This window comes from Melanerpes formicivorus, unplaced genomic scaffold (assembly GCF_026170545.1).
Source record: "Melanerpes formicivorus ecotype bairdi unplaced genomic scaffold, bMelFor1.0.p_v2 SCAF_2, whole genome shotgun sequence".
NCBI lineage: Eukaryota > Metazoa > Chordata > Aves > Piciformes > Picidae > Melanerpes > Melanerpes formicivorus.
This window is the reverse complement of record NW_027142354.1, coordinates 46,608,259-46,627,499: the sequence shown is the minus strand read 5'-3', so window position 1 is coordinate 46,627,499 and position 19,241 is coordinate 46,608,259. Positions and strand designations below refer to the sequence as shown.

General features: G+C 42.3%; 1 protein-coding gene across 1 annotated transcript; it reads right to left on the bottom strand.

Moving 5' to 3' along the window:
- Nucleotides 1–815: 815 nt before the first annotated feature.
- LOC137451352 (kazal-type serine protease inhibitor domain-containing protein 1-like) lies at nt 816–11,913 on the bottom strand. Its single transcript, XM_068158781.1, has 6 exons — nt 11,720–11,913; nt 11,291–11,450; nt 10,619–11,107; nt 6,133–6,293; nt 4,323–4,467; nt 816–2,850 (listed from the first exon to the last, which is right to left on the bottom strand). Exons 3-6 carry the CDS (start codon nt 11,073–11,075, stop codon nt 2,720–2,722), a joined length of 894 nt encoding a protein of 297 aa, XP_068014882.1. The 5' UTR covers nt 11,076–11,107; nt 11,291–11,450; nt 11,720–11,913; the 3' UTR covers nt 816–2,719.
- Nucleotides 11,914–19,241: the final 7,328 nt, after the last annotated feature.

Here is a 19,241-nt window from a genome sequence, read left to right as displayed (position 1 = left end):
ATGTTAGATTGTGAAACTACCCCAGACTACATCTGACTCCCAACCCAAAGGACAAAACTCCATTAAGGAATGCAATTTATTTAGGAATTTTTATACAATCCCTTTATCTTTACATGAGAGAGTGAAGTGACAGTCAAACAGGCAAGCATTAACAGGAGGGAGTTGTTCCATGAAATTTCAGACTAGATTCCATGGAGAATAACAACAAAATTCTTGCAGTGGTCAGTGGAAGCTGAATTAAAGAAGGGTTTTCAGTCTGGCACTTTCCTGTAGTGTTCATATATACATTCCAGCTCAAGTCTGTCTCGTTTTCTGCTAAGTGGAATAAAACCAACTTCCTGACTTTGCTGTTACTTTGGATTAGGTGAATAGATCTGTTGCTACAGGCAATGCATACACAATTAGATCCATTCATTTGCCACATTGCTTAGAGAGGGCTGAGTCTTCTCCATGCTTTTTAGTTCTATGTAATTTAATTAAATTATATAAACAAAACCAGCCATTTCTGTTGTGTGTCCCCCCCCCCCCCCCCCCCCCAAATAAAAAAGAGCTAGCAGCCATTCAAGGTATCAGTGTTCCTTCTGGTTCTGCATCACAGCAGAATTTTTGCTAAAATGCTGTTTTCTTACTGAAGGGAATAGCTGATAATTTACAAGAAGTTATAAAATACATATAGAGACAAATGCAGTATATTTATTTTAGAGCCCTTTGTTCTGACAAGGTTAAATAGACATAGTCCATCAGGCTGAACGCTCACAGACTGGTATTTATGCTGCACTTTTTCTCATCCAAACATTCTTCCCCCCCCCCCCCCCCCCATTTTTCATTTCACATTAATGACAGCAAAAGGCCCTGAAGAATTCTAATTTATTTCTCTGGCTAATGATTTCCAGATTATTTTCTCTGCCATGTACTAGTCTATGCCAGTATATATTGCCACAATTTAGTGATTGCTTTAGTAATCTAATTAATTCATTTGCCATGCAGATCACAGTTGATCTTGAATATATGTCTGCAGATTAAATAGTTCCATAAAACCCCACCCACTTAGGAGAAAAAAATAAATCAGTAATTTTCTACCAGATAATTTTACGTTCAAGTTAATATATAGTGGATAAGCTCAAATAATTATTAGACATATCGCTAAGAAGACCAGGAAGAGACCATAACAACAAAATCAGTAGTTGAATATGAAGCCATTTCATCCAGCTAATTAAAACTAATGAATCTTTTCAATGACACAATGGCATGCTTTCTGCTTGTAACTTAACAATACTCCAGGAAATCTGAACCAAAATAAATTACTCTTTGCTTGTTTGCTGACTGGACGAAGATCAATAATACCTCAGGGCAAACACAGTCTCTTTGTGTAATTCAAATTGAAAGGAAAAATCTTCCTAATGGCAAAAAAGCACAAAGCAGCTCCTTAAAGGAAGGATTTGGGGGGGTACTGTATGTACATGACAAACTCTATGCAGTGTATGTGTGCGTACAGTAAGATTGCCCTTAAAGCTTCCCTATCACCACTCACTTAACTTCAAATTACCTCAGTGTGTGCAGTAATCACTGCATGGATTTGTGCATTGGGTAAAGAAGACTGCAAATCCTGAGGCTTTACGTGCAGATGCCTAAACTTTCGCTTCCTTAGACTTTAGTGCTGTTCAGTAATTTTTACTGCTGTTCATCTTTCCTCAGGCAATGGGAGCCAATAGGTGTAACTGCTTCCCAAAAGTGTGTGTCATAGTTTAGTGTCTTCCATCACACAGCAACTTAGAGCCCTTTGTGTAATTCGTTAACAAAAGCAACTGAAGAAAATTTTCAGGTTGATCACACTTTGAAGCCTTGTGGTTTTGAATTGCCTTTCATTTGCTGTCTGGTGGGTGAGACCACTTGAAAACTCTGTATTCTAGTGGTTTTCAGAACAAAACTAATGACTCTTTTTCTCCCTGCCATTTCCAGAAGTGTAGCAATGCTGAACGTACTTTAGTTGCACATCATGCAGATGGACCAGAGATAGGAAGAAGTCTTGAACAGTCCAAGGTAAGGACAAATACTGACTCGGTTGTGCAGGGTATTGCTGGGAAAACAGCACTTGCTTACTTTAGAGTGCAATTGATTCAGTTATCTGTTCAAAGTAAACAAAATAACACCTCAAAAACAGATCATTTGCCCTTGATGAGACTAACCGTGGAAAATTTCAAATGTGAAGGAAAATCTTGCAGAAACTTATGAGAAAACAAGAACTAAGGAGATTAAAACTGGTTTGCAACCTTCATACTTAGGTTTGTTGCCATGTGAACAATCTCTTGATATTTCTGAGCACATTATAGAAAAAAGGAAATGGACACAAAGTAAAAATGTTCTCTAGCTATGGACATTTTTGCTAGACAAATTAGAATGGTTGAAAGAAATTATGATGTAATTTACATTTTTTAAATTGCTCTAAGATGTGATCCCTTCAGTACACTTAGCAGACAGGTAGATGTTTAACATTTTATTTAAGAGTCTGAATGTATCTGAATGTATGGATTTACAACTGTCTGTATTTCTAGTAAGTAGCATGATAAACTTCAGCCAAAGTTGAACTGCAGGAAGGTGGATGCACAAGTGAAATGTGTGTTATCAGAGGAGCCATTGACTGCATAGAGACTTCTAGTAAATATAGCAGTGTGAAAGGTATTGAACAACAGATTCATAAAACTTATTATTCGGAGTTGTCTCAGTTTTCATAGTCCCCAGATTCATTTTCTTCCTCATCTTCGTCATCGGAATGGTCATAATATTCCCCATATTCAACACTGTAGCTTGCACTTCTACTACCTTCAGTAAATGCAAATGCAGGAGATGAGCCTGGAAGACATAATTGAATCCAGATTCAATTAGTTGTAGATAGGAACAAAGAGGAAGGTAGGGGTTTGGATCTGTACAGCAAGCTCAGTATTTCTGAATCTTGTTGAACCTTGTTAGAAGGGGAGAGGTTTTATCCCGTGTCTTGACTCATACTACTGAAGCTCACAATATATGAGCAGATTTCTATATCAATGCACATTTTAGAAAATACATCTAATTCCCAGTACTGTCAGTTTGTGAGTTCAGTCCTCTGCAGCACATCTGCACCTGTTAGTATGACTAGAGCCAGTGAAGCACTGAAAACCCCTTGGCAGAACGAAGGTCAGTGACAAGCTATATCAGTGACAAACTCCTCTAGACCAGGAGGCACATAGAAGACAATGCATTGTTATCCAGCACTTGCCCAGAAAGCCACTTCTCTGTAGAGGAAGAAGGATGTTATTCTGCAGGACTGGGCCAAATGCAAAACAATAGGAAAGCTATTTCTTACATATTTCTAAACACTCATTAAGGAGCAACAACTGTTTCCTTCCTATTTTGAAAAAATAAACAACTAAGCAGAGCTGCCATGGTTCAAAGACTATCAGCTACATGCTCTTGTTCTGGGTACAGTATTCCTACTAACATCAAAGGACTTCTGCAGGATCAGGAGAGTGGGATAGTGTGGCTCAGCTGTATGGCTGTAATCTACAGCTTTCTGCTTTCTGAAAAGTGATATAACTTGCAGCAAAATATGACAGTATTAACCCAGGAAGGGATAAAGTAAAAGAAAGCACACAGATAAGTTAAAATATAGACATCTTTATGTGTGGCTAATAGGTTGAGAGAGGTTCTCCTCCCCCTCTACTCTGCTCTTGTGAGACTCCCTCTGAAATACTGTGTCCAGTTCTGGGCCCCTCAGTTCAAGAAGGACCTCAAGGAACTGCTTGAAAGAGTCCAGTGCAAAGCCACAAAGATAATGAAGGGAGTGGAACATCTCCCTTATGAGGAAAGGCTGAGGGAGCTGGGTCTCTGTAGCTTGGAGAAGAGGAGACTGAGGGCTGACCTCACTCATGTTTATAAAGATGTGAAGGGCAGTGTTGGGAGGATGAAGCCAGGCTCTTCTCAGTGATGTCCAATGATAGGACAAATGGCAATAGGTGCAAGCTGGAGCAGAGGAGTTCTACATGAACATGAGGAAAAACTTTTTTACTGTGAGGGTGACAGAGCTCTGGAACAGGCTGCCCAGAGAGGTTGTGGAGTCTCCTTGTCTGGAGACATTCAAAACCTGCCTGGATGCATTCCTGTATGATGTACCGTAGGTGATCCTACTGTGGCAGGGGCGTTGGATTCGATCTTTTGAAGTCCCTTCCAACCCCTAACATTCTGTGATTTGGTGATACCCTTCATGTGCATTCTGAGAAACCCATCCTTTGCAGCCTATTTGTGTGCATTTTTATATTCTTTACATCCCAATTAAAAGAATCAAATACCGTCAATGACTTTCAGTCTTGCAGCGGCATAAGTTGCACCATGCTTGTTTTTGGTGTGGCAGATGTAAACACCTTCATCTGATTTTTTGAGGCCTTGAATCTGCAGCCATCCTGTCACACCATACTTCTGAGGCCCACCTCTTGACTTTGAGAAGACAAAAACAATAGTTGAAATTAAGTAGCTAGGAGACACCATGATATTTGTCAAAATAACTGTGGATGGATTAAACATTGTACCAGCTTTTGCTTTTTATTTACTGATATCATGCTTCAAATCTGTTTGTTTCTGCTGCCCTGTGTTCTAACTTCTTACTGCTCAGTGCCTGTGAGTTCATGCTTTCCCATCTCCGCTCTTTAAACTTCATTGCCCTTCATAGGGCTCTCATTTCTGTTACTTCTCCCGCCTCTTGTCCCAGCATCACTTACTGATGCTGCTTAAAAGCATTGCCAGCTGTTCTCAAGATCAGACATTTCTTCAAGATGAGAGTGGCAGGTGTGCCTGGGAGAGTTGTTGAGGGCTGAAGAGTCTGACCAAGCTGACACTCAGCACGCAGGGATGTGGCTGAAGCCCTGCCCTTGGAGACCTTCAGGACCAGACTTGATGTGGCCCTGGGCATCCTGATCTGGTTGGTGTCTTTGCTGACTGCACAAGGGTTGGACAAAATGACCTTTGAGGGTCCCTTCCAACCCAATGCAATCTGTGAGTCTGTTTTAATAGATTGGCATGACACTTCATGATAATCAGTCTCAACTCAAGCCTCTTAAAGGGCTGAGCTTTCTTTTTGAAACAAATAACACCAACCCATTAACAGATGTTAACAGAGATACTCAGCCTGTTAATGAGATGGGTTAGCAGGCATGGATGACCAGCCTTTACATGGCTCTTTGCACCATTTTTTCTGGGCAACATTTAAGTGCAGTAATCCCACTTGTGTTCATGCTCCCTCTGGAAACATTTCTAAATAACTTAGACTTTTAGTACTTTTTGGAACTTTAATTAGCTTTTCCTGTGATTTTCCTGTCTGCCTTTGTGTTCATGTTGTGTGTCATGTCCATTGGATCTTATGGCTTCTGTGTTGTGTATCCAGAAATCTGGATCTGCCATGCAGTTCTGTGCACAGCCTCTGTCTCTGGGAGAAGGTCTGCAGATGCAGGCTTCAGCCTTGCTGCAGTCAGCCCCTGCATCTGGCTCTGTTAGATTGTTTCCCCAGAATATTATTTCTATTTCAAACAATTGGCACTCTGAGTGATTTAATTTTAGCTAAAACATTCAGGTAGATTTACCTGAAGCCTGTAATAATGCTGTTCTGCTCTTCCCCTCAGATTAAAACAGTGTCCTCCATAAAACAAGTTTCTTTGCTTTCCTTTTGAGCACCTCAGGGACTGAACCCAAATGGCAGGTCTCCAGAAACAGCAGCTTGCAAAGGAGAAGTTTAGATACCTGCCAGAATTGTGCTTCCTTATCAAGAGCAGAAGCATTGCCAACAGCCATCTTTCCCAGAATGTGCCCTCTTTTAGGTAGCAGCCAAAACAGTTCCATTTACATGCTCATTGGGTTTTTCAAGATTCTTACTGCATAAGGAGAATCTTCCATCTTTTATTTCCCTGAAGGGAGCCAGATGGGTACCCTGGTTACTTGGACTGCCAAAGCAATGATCCCTGCGCTGACTGAAATCATCATTCTTTAGGTAGCCAGTGAAGCCCCTATTGGGAATCTATTTATTGCAACACAGTTCTGTAGGAGGAATTAATTGATTAATCCCCCTGGCTCCTCCCAAACCAAATGGCCTGGAAAAAAATCAAGTTTTACCTGTACAGAGATGTGGGCATCATCTCCTGGCAGGAACATTTTACTCCCCCTTTTTTTCCATTCCAACTGTGGCATAGGATAAGCTGACACCTCACAGCCAAAAATGACATCATTGCCTGTGAAATTCTGGGCATCCTGAGGTGGCACAGAAATAACAGGAGCTGCAAAGAACCAACAGAGCACTGCTTTAGAAGAGAATGAGCAAAGACCAACACAAGCACAACAGCATGTCACGCTAATTCCTGCTTTACATGGGAAAACTAATTTGCCATCTCACACATTCTAAAGAGCCACATGACTCCAGGCAGCTTTTGAAGTTCAGAACACCTTGCGTCCTATTAAAGGCTGAACAGGCTCTTTAAGAATGTTAATTTTGAGGGACCCACCTATCCCTCTCCCAGTGTCTTATGGTGGGGCTTTGGCTGAAATGTAAAGTTTAATTTGTGGCCCATTAGCCATGGACTAGACTCAAGTCCCCCAGATTAGCACCCAGTACTTGACTGGACCTTCAGAGCAAAGCACACAAAATTTTGCAGCAAGCAATCACAGAGTAACTTGGTTGTGTATGATCATTCTTAATCTCTGTTATATTTTGGGCAGCTTGAAAGCTGAGATTGCCTGCTTGTCAGAATTGTGTTTTCTGAAGACATCATGGCCTGGAATCTTGTCCCCATCTCGTACCCATGGAACTCTTGGCAGCAGGTTCCAGAACAGCTGCATTAACATGTTTCGTAGTTATCCTCAATAACAGAAATATCAGTTTCATCTAATGTTCCTGGTATGAGGTGAGTAATGAAAGTGATGGAAATCTACTTATTTTCACAATGGTTTGTGTTATGATTTCCAGTTACTTGGTTCCTATTGTTCTCTTACCCTCATTCCCCTCTACTGTTTATTTATTGCCTTTGAATTGTCTTTTCCCACTTTCTCCCAAAGCAAAAGCTGATGCTAACCACGAGAGGGAGCCAGTCCAGGGATTTGGAAGCACAAAAATAAACTAGAGCCTGATGCATTCAGACATGATTTAAATATATTTTCCTGTATTTTAACAGAAAACTGAAGCAATTATGTGTGATATTAACAGACATTTACAAACTTCATTTTCAAGTGTTCAGCCAAATACTCCCGTGCCTATCTGTGTGAACTTGTTTTGCACAACTGTGTCCTTACAAATAGATCTTCACTGGTAGGATAAGCTGTGATTTTGATTCCTAGGTAGATACATTTTTCTTGATAGCTTTAGAAAGCATTTTGATGTCTCACTGTCCATAGGTGAATGTGCAGTAGTTGCTCCTTTCCTTTTACAGTCCCAGTTATGAATTATCCTCATGTTTCACAGAAGCCAGGAGCCAAGAAAAGTCAAAATACTGCTTCACCATTCACAATCAAAAGTAACACAATATTACTCCAAACTAATGAATTAGTAAATATTTTTTCCCCTTAAATAATTTTTGCTTAGCTATGTCTGATTTGAGGAAAACAGTAGAAAATTTCATAGCTTCTTTATTTTTTTTTTTTCCCTTCAAAATTTACATTTACAATAATGTGACATAGCTAAAATAGAAAGAGAATCACTGCTGGCTTGTTCTGTTACTTCCTTAAATCATCAGCAAGAGAGGTCTGAATGGGAATGGGGGTGGACTAAGTGTGGAGAATTAGTATATAATCAATGTACTTAGTAACCTTGGTAAATTATTAGATAAACTGATCAAAACTAGCTTTCAGAAAATAAAAGCTTTTTCAGTGCTTATTGAGGGAGCCAGGCCTTTTTCTTCTCTTTTTCTGGTGCTAGATGAAAGATAAAAGGCTATGCTCTTCTGATGAAAGGACTTTATTGTTATTTATTTATTCATTGGGTGCTGTATACAATTAATCCATTTGGCATCAATAGGAAACAGCAGATGCTTTGAAGGAGAAATAACAAAACAAAGTACTTTGAGCTGAGTGAAGGTTATATTTATAGCTTGGGACCAAAACCCCACAGTGTTCACTGTTTGTTTCTCATGCAAATTGGAGTCAGCAGAAAGGGAGTGCAGCAGCGAGGTTGCTGCTCTTAGAGCCAAGACTCCCTGTTGCTTTTGTCAGCAGTTGCAGCCATGAAAAAACAGTCTAAATCATAGTGCACATTCACATGCCCACTGGGCTGCTTCAGATAGCTGCCGTGGCACAGAAGGGGCTTACTAGCAAACTCTTACAGGGACCGAGGCACGGTGCCCTGATGGCAGCATCTCTATGCCCTGCTGCTTGGTGAAACGTCTGGGCTCCTTCCAGGGTCTAAACCACCATCTGCAAGCGAAGCATGGTCACCTGCTGCTCAGAAAGGCTAAGAAAAGGGGTGCTTGTGCTCCCCTCCCTGTGAGCCCAGCACCCACCTCAGGCTCCAGTGCTCTGCTGCAGCTGGGTGCATACACCAGCTGGGTGCTATCCTCAGCAAGAGCCAAGGACACAGGCTCCCATTTTCCTTAACTAAACTTCGTACAGCACTGACATAGCTGTGAACTTTCCCCTCAGGCTTCTGTGCAATCCAGTGTGCTGAGCCATCCTAGGAAATGTCTCTGCATTCCTGGAGAGAGGGTCCAGCCTTTCTGGGGACCCAGGGAAGCTGTGGGGATGCACTGGGTGTGAAGATTTCATGCATAGCAGCTGAGCTCATTCCTTCTGCACACCTCAGGGGTGCTGCAAGGCCTGGTGGATGTCAACACCAGCAATTAAAAGTAGTAGTACTTCCTAATCAGACCTTTCTGTACGTGGTCGGTTGTGTTTAATTAATTAGAGCAGACCGTTACTTTAAGCCTGTATTCCTGAGTACCTCTGCTGCAAAGTTACCAGCAGGTGCTACTAGAGCAGCACTTGTAACTGCAGTCTTCCCAAAGGGCTTGTGCTGCAAGAACTAGTGCTGTTTAATATCAGATGGAACAGCTGCCTGAGGGCTGACAGGCTTTCAGTCTTGCTGTGGGCTGCTACACTTGAGTTTCCTGAGTGTTTCTCTACTGACAAGTCTCATTTCCCAGCTTAATACCCTAATGGCAGATAAGGGATTCTTTAATGGATCTTTCTCTTGCAAACGTTCAGCCTAGAGAAAAGGCGGCTCTGGGGAGACCTTAGAGCAGCCTGAAGGGGGTTACAGGAGAGCTGGGGAGGGACTTTTTATGAGGGCTTGTAGTGATAGGATGAGAGGGAATGGATTAAGCTAGAAGAGGGGGGATTGAGACTGGAGATTAGGAAGAAATTCTTTATAGTGAGGATGATGAGACACTGAAACAGGTTGCCCAGGGAGATTGTGAATGACCTCTCCCTGTAGGTATTCAAGGCCAGCTTGTATGAGGCCTTGAGCTACTTCTTCTAGGGGAATATGTCCCATTTCATGGCAGGGAGGTTGGAACTAGATGATCTTTAAAGTCTCTTCCAACCTAAACCATTCTATGAATCTATGAACTACAGAAAGAAGAAAGAAAGCTGGTATTAGCTGTTCATCATATTTCATTTTGAGTGTTCAATACCTGGTGTTCATTCAATAGAAAAGCACAACATGCAGTCTGAACTGGAGGCAGCAGAGATGAGGAGTGGGTAAAAAGTACCTGAGTTATTCTCATATGTGGACCTTTGTCAGAGATGCAATTTCAGAGCCTCACAACTGTGACCCATTTGTGGCCCCGAGAACACTTACTTCATTTGAGAAAAGATTTCATTAACTTAAAAAAACCCACAGAGCTTCTCATTCAGAAAACAAAGGCCTGTTCACTTTTCCATTTTCACTTTGTGTTCGTGTGACTGAGATGCAACATGCCCAGGAGTAAAGCCTTGTAATGCTGTGAAGAATGAGAAGAGCACACAAGCAGGAGACAGGATTCCCCTCCACAAACCAGCTGAGAATCCTTCCCCCGAAGACTGTTCATGCAACCTCAGTGTTCCTTAGGGAAATTGTTCTCATTGGATTTTGGTTTAGTATTTAGGTTTCTCTTTCATGGGGTAGCTAAATTTTATGATGGACTTCTTTGTGAACAGAGCAAACCTGATAATTAAGCCTTGTCTTCTGTTGCCTCTACTTCACTGCTTACCATATACACAGACAGGTGGACAGGCACATACACACACATCTATACATGTGTGTAAATCTACAGATTTATGACTGAGATCTGCCTTGCTATCATCACTTCAATATCATACAATAGTGGTTATTTGCCCAGACTACCCTGTCTGCTTACCTTTCCCCAGTACACATACCTCTTTCTCTGCTTATTCAGAGCGATCTGTGGATCTGTGGCTCATTAGTCACCACATGATGTAATCCACTAGTCTAATATAGAGGCTTAGAACATACAAGATTAAGTACCAGCTGCCAAACAATGTTTAATGCAAAGTAGTATTAGAACAGAATAATGGCAATTATAACAGAAATGCAGCATTAGTTTAATGAAGTTAGACTAAAGCATCTGGTGACACATCAGAAAATAAGACTCAGACTTTTCTCCAGTTTGGTGGTTACCTGATTCACATGGTCCTTTATGCTTCATGCTGATGTTCCTCTTCTCAGCATAAACCTTGCTGAATTGACAGATGTTCTCATAGGTTTTCCCATCAGATCCACAGATGCTCTCTTGATACTTGCACACACACTGGGGTTCAGGGACTTCTCCAAACTTTGCTTCATCAGCATCCAGCCTGCACTCGAGGTTGTCCCCGCACTGCCCATAAAAATGATTGCCCTGGTCCAAGTCGCAGATCTGACCTTCCGCGTTTCCACACTCAGAACAGCAGCCGCAGCGGTCCAGTACAGTCCCAGCCAGGCAGTCTTTAGGCTCAGAGCAAAGTGCCAAATCACATTTTCCACAACTCTCTCCTTCTTTTAACAGCCTCCACCACCCTCGGTGGTACAAGGCAGGGAAACTCTGAGAAACCTGCACCAGTGCTACCAGCACTGCTGTGACCATCGGGTGCTTCATCTTGCAAATGTAATGAACAAGCAGAAAAGGTCCTTGGAGTAAAGCCAGAAGGGGGAAAAAGAAAAAAAAAAGTAGCGTGAGCTAGTGAGAGGAAAACATCACAATCCTTTTTTTTTGTTTTAGAGCAGAAATCCTGCTGCAAACACAGGCTTTAAAAAGAAATTAGCCTCAGATTCCTAATCTGGAACTGATAATAAATATGGACACAAACCCACCGGCTTTTCTCTGCTGCAGTTTGGAATGTGAGTATTGCCTGCGCAGAAACCAAACTGCCCCTTCTGACAGCTCAGTTGAAGCTCTCTGGAAAGCTCTTTGCTCAGTGTCTCCTTCAGCCAAATTTGTAAAGCACTGCTCTACTGCAACATTCTTTTGCAGCTATTGTGGAAACAGGAAGAGGGTAAATTAGTACAAAATGAAGAAATTAATTGCTATGAACACGTCCACGTGTTCCCCTTCCCCCCCTCCCCAATTCTCATCAGTTGAAAGAGACAGTCACAGAAAGATTAATGTGGGTACAAAGTAACACCAAAGATACCAGCACCCTAGAGCTGAGCCAGTGCTCCAGAGACTGGAATAAGTTTTAACACCAAATTTCTTCCATTAATGATCACAGTTAGGGGCTTCCAAATGAGCAATTTACTTACAGGTTCTTTAGAAGCAAAGGACAATCCAAGACAACTGGAACTGACTTTTAAACTCCTGGATTTGAGATGTGACTAGACCCATTAAAGAACCCATTGTTCTCTCTAGGTTCAGCTTCTTTTCAGTGTTTATGGATGGCTGTGGTTTGCAACCCAAAATAATGTGGTGTACATTTGGCTGTAAGAACAAAGTGCAAGAGGTTTAGAACATAAACATGAGCAAGCCACCACAGCATCCTCAGCCACCCCAGAAGGAAGTTTGCTGAAGTATCCATCATCACTCATCTTTTAACTTCTACCCTCATTTCTTAAGTTACACTGTGAGTATGAAGGAGGAGAAAAGAGGTAACTCTGATTTCTTATACTGCTTTTTCTGTGCATAAATTCCTGCCATTTATGGGAGATGGGTTTGCAGGGTCATTTCTCACCAGGTGCTGCACTTTTCCCCATACATCTCAGGATTTAGACATGCTCCCTCATCCTATGTCATACCAGAAAACTCCCGTACCTTGTAGTACTGAGACTTCTTCTCTATAGGCTATAGGCTGCTGTGACCAGTGTTCAAACCATGTGCAGCTCAGCAGGAATGCATCTGACTGTCTGCTGGAGGTAGAACTGAAGCATAATGGATTTAGAGACCCTGCAATTATGGCTCAATAGCATGGGTCAAAGATCACCACTCCCTGCAAATGAAACATCTTTGTGTGTCAGCTTAAAATAACTCTGCCGGCATCCCATTTTCAAGACATACATTTGAAACACTGTTAGCAAGATGAAATAAAAGAGAAATCATGCTTGTGCCTGCTTGTCCTGAAACCATTCACAAGTGGCTTTTTCTGCTCTTTATATTTATGGTGCTTAGCTGCTTACCTAAGCTCAGTGAAGGATGCATTTTGTTGTACCAGCCTTACATCCTGTGATCACATCCGTATAGACAAATCTTCTGGGGATGTATGTTTACTTTCCATCCCAGCCATCTTTACATCCCATCTTTTCCCAAGTTCAGCTTCATACCTTCTGCGCCAACTGAGATTACCTCTTGCTTTAAGTGAGGTAGCAGGCTGCTTCGAAAGCACTTCCTCTCCCAAGCTGCATATCTTGCAATTGTTTTGCATTACATTGTCAGAGCACCTTTTTAGCCAACCTGGAGAGACCTACAGGGCTTATTTCCACATGCTGGCTGGGCTAATTCATACTCTGTAAAGCCTGGTTTTGCTTTCAACACAGAATCAGACTGTGAAGGAGTAAATTATGTGTGTATTTGATGCTTTTAACGTTGAGAGCTGGATCAAAAGTAACCACTGAATTTAATGGGAAATTGATTTCTTGTCCCACCTTCTTATTCTGCTTAATGTGTTTTATTTCACACTTCCTCATCAAATTCTAATTGGACACTTAGTTTTGCATTACAGAGTCTACTCATCACTGTCTTTTTTATTATTTGTGCCTGCAGCTGTAGTAGACAAGGATTGCTGGGCTCATACAAAGTTAAAAAAAAAAGGAAAAAAAAAGGGCTTACAGTGGGGAAACCATATATATACAAAGTGGAGCCAAAGCAGGGAAGGGTTGCAGGGTAGCTCTGCCCCTGCTAAGGCTGAGCTTTGCTTGTTGTCTTCCAGGAAACATGTGACTTGAGGGCTGGGAAACAGAAGTACATGAGAAAGTACCTCCTCTGTCCTTGCACTGAGGAAATTTGAGGGGAGCTTTCTATCATAATCTGTGAATGAATGTATTGGTGAATCATTTCTTTAGCAGGCAGGGTGAACAGCCTCAGGCTCAGCAGGCAGGCTGGTGCTGGCTGTGCAGCAATTTCCAGAGCTATTTTGTTGCTATTTCCATATGGTGTGACCAGCACAAGGAGTTCTATCACCATTTCCTGGAAAGGGCTAGTACCCAAGATTGATGATGGGCAGCGAGGGGATGTGGTCTCTTCTCTCAAGTAACTATAGGACAAGAGGAAATGAGTTTAAGTTGTGCCAGGGGAGGTTTAGATTGGATATTAGGAAAAACTTATTTACTGAGAGAGTGGTGAGGCATTGGAACAGGCTACCCAGGGAGATAGTGGAGTCACCATCCCTGGAGGCATTCAAGAAGCCTGTAGATGTGGTGCTTCAGTATATATAGTTTAGTGGTCATGGTAGTTGGGTTACAGTGGGACTCAATGATCTTAAAGGTCTTTTCCAACCTTAATGATTCTGTAAGTCTATAAAAATGGCCTGGCACTTCCTGCAGCCTCAGACTGAATCTTCCACCAGGACATGGATGTCTTGTGCAATAATTCCTGTAAGTGAATTGTTAAGGAAATTGTATTCATTTCCTGCCTTCTTCTTGGGGCCCACTGTTATGCTAAGATGCCGACTTGTACTGCATGGTTCTGCTTTGCATAGTAATAGATAAGGAACGTGGCTGATGCAATTTGAAATCCTATTGCTAGTGATTCCTGAGATGCTGCTCCTTCAGACAAGACATGGTTCAGCTCTTTATTCTGTTTTTATCTGTGTGGATGTGCATTTTACAGGAGTAAAAGTTTCTGAACCTGGCTCTTCATGGACATGCAGATCTGGTTCTTAAGCAGACAGGCACAGAAGCCCTGTAAGGCAAAACACAAAAAAACTTCAAAGTGTCCCTTCTGCCTTCTATGTCCTGCAATGCCTCCTCTTGAACAGACAGAGTTGAGTTTGGAAGCTATAGCTTCTGTCTCTTAGGCTGCATTAAGCACTGGTCCTACAGGTCCTTTAACAGGAGTAAATCTGGGCTGACTCAAGGTATTTCTGTCCAAGAAACATGATACTTGTATTATATGCACAAAAGAGGCATTAAAGACAATTACTGCATAGCCTGTTGTACTGGGTGATGGCAGACTGCAGGTGCCTGTGCCTGTTTGGTATATGCTTTACCTATACTGGTCTCCTAGGATGAATTTTCCCCTTGCAGTACCTAGAACCAACCTTCAGTTGAGGTGCTCAGCTGACCTAAAGACAGTATTTGGTTTTGAAGAAACAAATGGCAAGCAGTGGGGACTAATGACAGATGAGGCAAAAATGCCATTTGTGGGTTCCTGAAGGAACTGCTGACTGGCGATGATAAGGTAACTGGCAGTCCTGGGATCTCCAAACATTGCCCTTTTTGGTGCCAGTCCTATCTGCTGACGCATTGCTTTCATGAATCTCATCATCAGTGTGTTAGCACATGAGGTATAAGTTAATTCTACTGTAACGTGATTATTAAATCCATTAATCAGAGGCAGGAGATCCGTAATTAACTTATTCTTGAGCATCAAGTAAATGATTCTGCTGTGAGCTTTAAGATAGCGATTGTTCACTAATATGCAAAATACAGTGGGGCTATTAGACTGTAAGGCTCTGTAATTAAATTATAAATTTTGCATATTTTAATAGCATAGATTTTAATTATTTTGTTTGTAAAGTTAAAATGGAGGCTGGTTTATTTGGGCTCTTTTTTTTTAAGGTGTTACACGTGATTTACCAAAAATGAAAACACATTTAAATGTCTGGCTCCCGCCTGTAAGTTGGCTGGTTTTATGTCAGGCTCTGGCTAGGCTTTTGGTGACTCAGCTTGGGCCTACCTCCAGCATTGGTGACTAGAGATTCCTCCTGTTTCACCTTTCAGCATCATCTTTGTTGGTGGCTGTAGGCTTCCACCCAACAGACTGAAAAGTGATGCTAGCTCTGATTAGTGGCCACAGGGAGCTAAGTGTTCCTGTGTGTCTGCCCGTTTCCTAGCAAAGAGAGGGACAGGAGACGGATGGGAGGCAGACAGCTTATTTGCACCTGAAGATGGTACTGGTGGTGCTACTAATTGCCTGTATCAGCAAAGTTCTTGGAAAGAGCAAACCACAGTGATTCCTAGGAAAGCCAAACAGAGAGAGGAAGACCTCTGAAACTTGCAGACTGAATACAGTGATTTTTCTTGGCAACCTTGATGTTGGTGGATAGGACAGTTTGCCTTGTCCAGTTTATATAAGAGCAGCTGATATAAAATGACTTTATAGCTGGATATTTATGAGAAGTTTCATTTCAAATAATACAGTTTTTGCCTCTGGCAGTGCTGCAGTTTAGCCCTGTTATTACTGGGAACTAAATCTTTAGGTTATTCTAACTATAACTGCAGGGCCTGTTTGATCTACCCAGCACAGTTAATATTTTCCAAAGCAATGGAATCTTTATAACAGAAAGTCTCATTAGCAAAAACTACCTGTCCCAGAAAGCAGCCAGGAAACCAGGCAGTGAGAGGGAACTTGGGGGGATTTTCCTTTGGCTTCACCTGCTTTCTGTCACACAGCAACACTGAAGGAAGTAGTGTTGCCAGTACAGTGGATGTACAGGAAGACTGTAACAACCCTCATCTAGAAAAGCAGCTAGAAATCAGTTTCTGATAGAAAGCAAAATTTGCTCAGCTTGTTTCTGCTGCCTATGGAGCTTCCATAAAATACTCTTATCTCTTGAGGGTACTCATATCTCTTGAGGGAAACAGGACTCACTTCCAGTTCCAGGCTCTCCTGAAGGCCAGCACTGCTCTGAGATCTGCCCTAGCTCCCCCAACTGGAATTCAGGGTGACTCTTTCCTGTTTAATGCCAGAACAAGAAGTGGAGTCATGGCAGCATTGCTGGGAGAAATCTGAACTGATCATATAAACCCCAAAGTTTCTGTCACCGCTGGGTGGGGGGCAGAGGCAATTTCTGTATCTAAAAGAAGGTACTGCACGTGGGCATAGGTCTCAAACTGGATAAACTGAAACTTCTGGACTGGTGGGAGTGCTGGGTCCTCCTTCAGCAGTGGTAAGATCCACCTGCATGGTCTGACCCTACCTGTGGAGTTTTAATTCTGTGTTCTCTGAAGTTTAAGAATTTGTTTTCTGGAGGTCTCAATCCAATGAAAAGACTACCAAATTAAGAAAGCTCTACATGTTTTGTAATTTAGTGGAACTGAAAAAAACACTGATACATACACAGGCCATTTCCATCCACATCCCTCTTCTGGTAGAGGTTTGGATAAATAGAGTGACTCTTCAGCATGACTGAAAATAAAACCCCTACAACATACCAGAAAACATCCACGCCAGCTGACTTCTGGATTCATGGCCTTTTGCAGGGCCAAGTTCTCAGGTCATGCCTCCAGACAGTTCAGTGCTAAGCAGATGCAGCTGCTCAGCAGACACAGCTGAAGCCATTTCCCTGTAAAGACACGAGTCAGAACCTCACAGTGCTGGTACACCCTGAATCTGAAAATCTGTTTCAAAGCTGCTAATATACACATCTCTGCTTAAGATCTAGGATCTCCCTGTAGGGGACATTAGACAACCCCCTTTCTTTTTGAACTCTGCTGTTCATTTAGCTTACCTATCAGGGATGGTCTCCAAAAACATGTATTCCTTGTTTGCAGTCGTAAGTACCTGCACTACTCTTATGAAGAAAAGACATAATGCAGATTGTTGTGTCCAACAAAGCACCTTGCAGTTCAATACTGAATTCTGCAGTGAATTGCTAAGGAAGCAAGACAATTAAAAAGTTTCAAACCACAGGAACTTTGAGGAAAAGGGCTAAGACACAGATTTGAAAAGGGGAATGAGAAAGAAAGAAAAGGCATCACATTATTCATTACAGCTTTACCACCTCAGATTATTAAGCAGCTAATTGTCTGATTCCAAGTGTAACACAGGTTGTAATTTAAAGCACCTTTTATTCATTAATGAAAACAAAAGTTGTGTCAGTGAGAATTTGGAGACAACCTGTGCCAATTACCAGCACTAAACAGCCTTTCCTTGTAAAGACCTAGCTTGCTGGCTGCATGTTCTGACACTAAATACAGCAAGCAAATGAGAGTGGTTTCTGCTACCAATTTGATCAGTAGGTTTGAAATGGAACTGGCCTTTTAAAGATGCAAAGTATTCCTTAGATCATATGTTTGCATATGATTTTGGAAATCATAATGTAAACCATATTCTCTGAAACAATAGGATTCCTGAGCTGAATCCTTCATCCTCCTGAAAATGAAAAATAACACACTCCAAAGCTCAGACTGGCTGCTGCTGCAGCAGGACCAGCTCCTCCTTATGCATGAGTTAGGGAAGAGACATGGGGAGGGGCGTAGAAGGAAGCAGAGGGATGCTGGGATCGACTGAAATGTGACATTTCTCTGTCACTCACTGCTACACTCTTAGACATACACATATTGGCTCTAGAGAAGGGCTGCAAATAGGCCGTGTTGGCCTGGTTTACCTCTCCTCTGTAGTGCAGCTCCTTCATATTTTAAATTGGATAAATCAATCTTCAAAGTGCTTGATGTTGCTGTGGCTAGACTGCTTTTTGTTCCTGTGCTAGCTAGGGCAATTCTCCAAAGCGCATTATGAGGCTTTCTGTTCTCTGGGTTGCACCAGGTCCAAGCATCTGCATCTCTTGAGAGCTCCTCAAGTCACCCGTGTTCCCTGACTGCTGCTTTCTAGCCTTTGTGCTTCTCTGTGCTAACATGCATCCACAAGCATTCATCCACAAAGGCTTAAGTAAGTGCAGATGTTCTAAAAAGAGAGACATTCCAGAAGCTGCAGCTTTAGGAAGTACATGCAGTAAGGACAGGTTGCAGCAGACCAGAACATCACTACAAAGCAGAACTATCTCAAAAAGCAAGCCAGAACTATCTCAAAAAGCATTTACATTCTGCCAAGAGCACAAACGACCTGCTGCTGTGATGGAATAGTAAATGTTAGGGGTAGCTGTCCTGTGGTGTGTCCACATTCATGGTGCCAAGTTCCCTCAACTATGCAGCAGATGTGGTCAGTGGGAGGTGGAACAGTTCCCAGCTCAGGAACCATCAGCCTAGAAGCTCTCTCAGAGGGTGAGCTGCTGCTCAAAATGCCTCCTGTTCCCTGTAGAGCCTGTGCAAGACTGAACCCTTGGCAAAGCAGAGCTATGTGCAGTGCTTACCTGTGGCTTAGTTCTTACCTGCAGCTTACATGTTACACACCAGTCTTTTGTGGGAAAGCCTGGTTTTCAGCTGGTGTTTTGAGGTATTTGGGCTTTTCTTTGCACACCAGTAAACACAGAAGCTGTGCTGTACTCCACACTTACCAGGTTATGAAAGTCTCATTTTGAATTCAGTGGTGCATCTAGCTTGTGGTGGACACAAGACACCTGAAAGAGACAGGAAGGGTTATGCAATGCATCATCCTGGCTGCTCTGGGTTCACAGTGCTTATCAGTCACTGCCCTTTGCCCAGCATGATGTGTGGGATGACAGCAAGACCAGTAAAATGACACCAGACTGCCCCAGGACATCAGGGCAGCTAAGCTGACTTGCTTCACTGTAGGATGCAGTAGCAAAATTAATTTTGGTCCCTCTGACATGCCTAATGTGCCTGCAAAAGGATCAAGGCTAGGTGGCTTGCTTGCTTGCTTTGTCTCTGGTCCTTGCTAAGCATCAGTTTGACCACTGAAATGGCTTTACAACCACACTGTGTGCACCCCACTGAGGTCAGAGTTAATAACCCATGTTACAGCAGAGCTATGCAG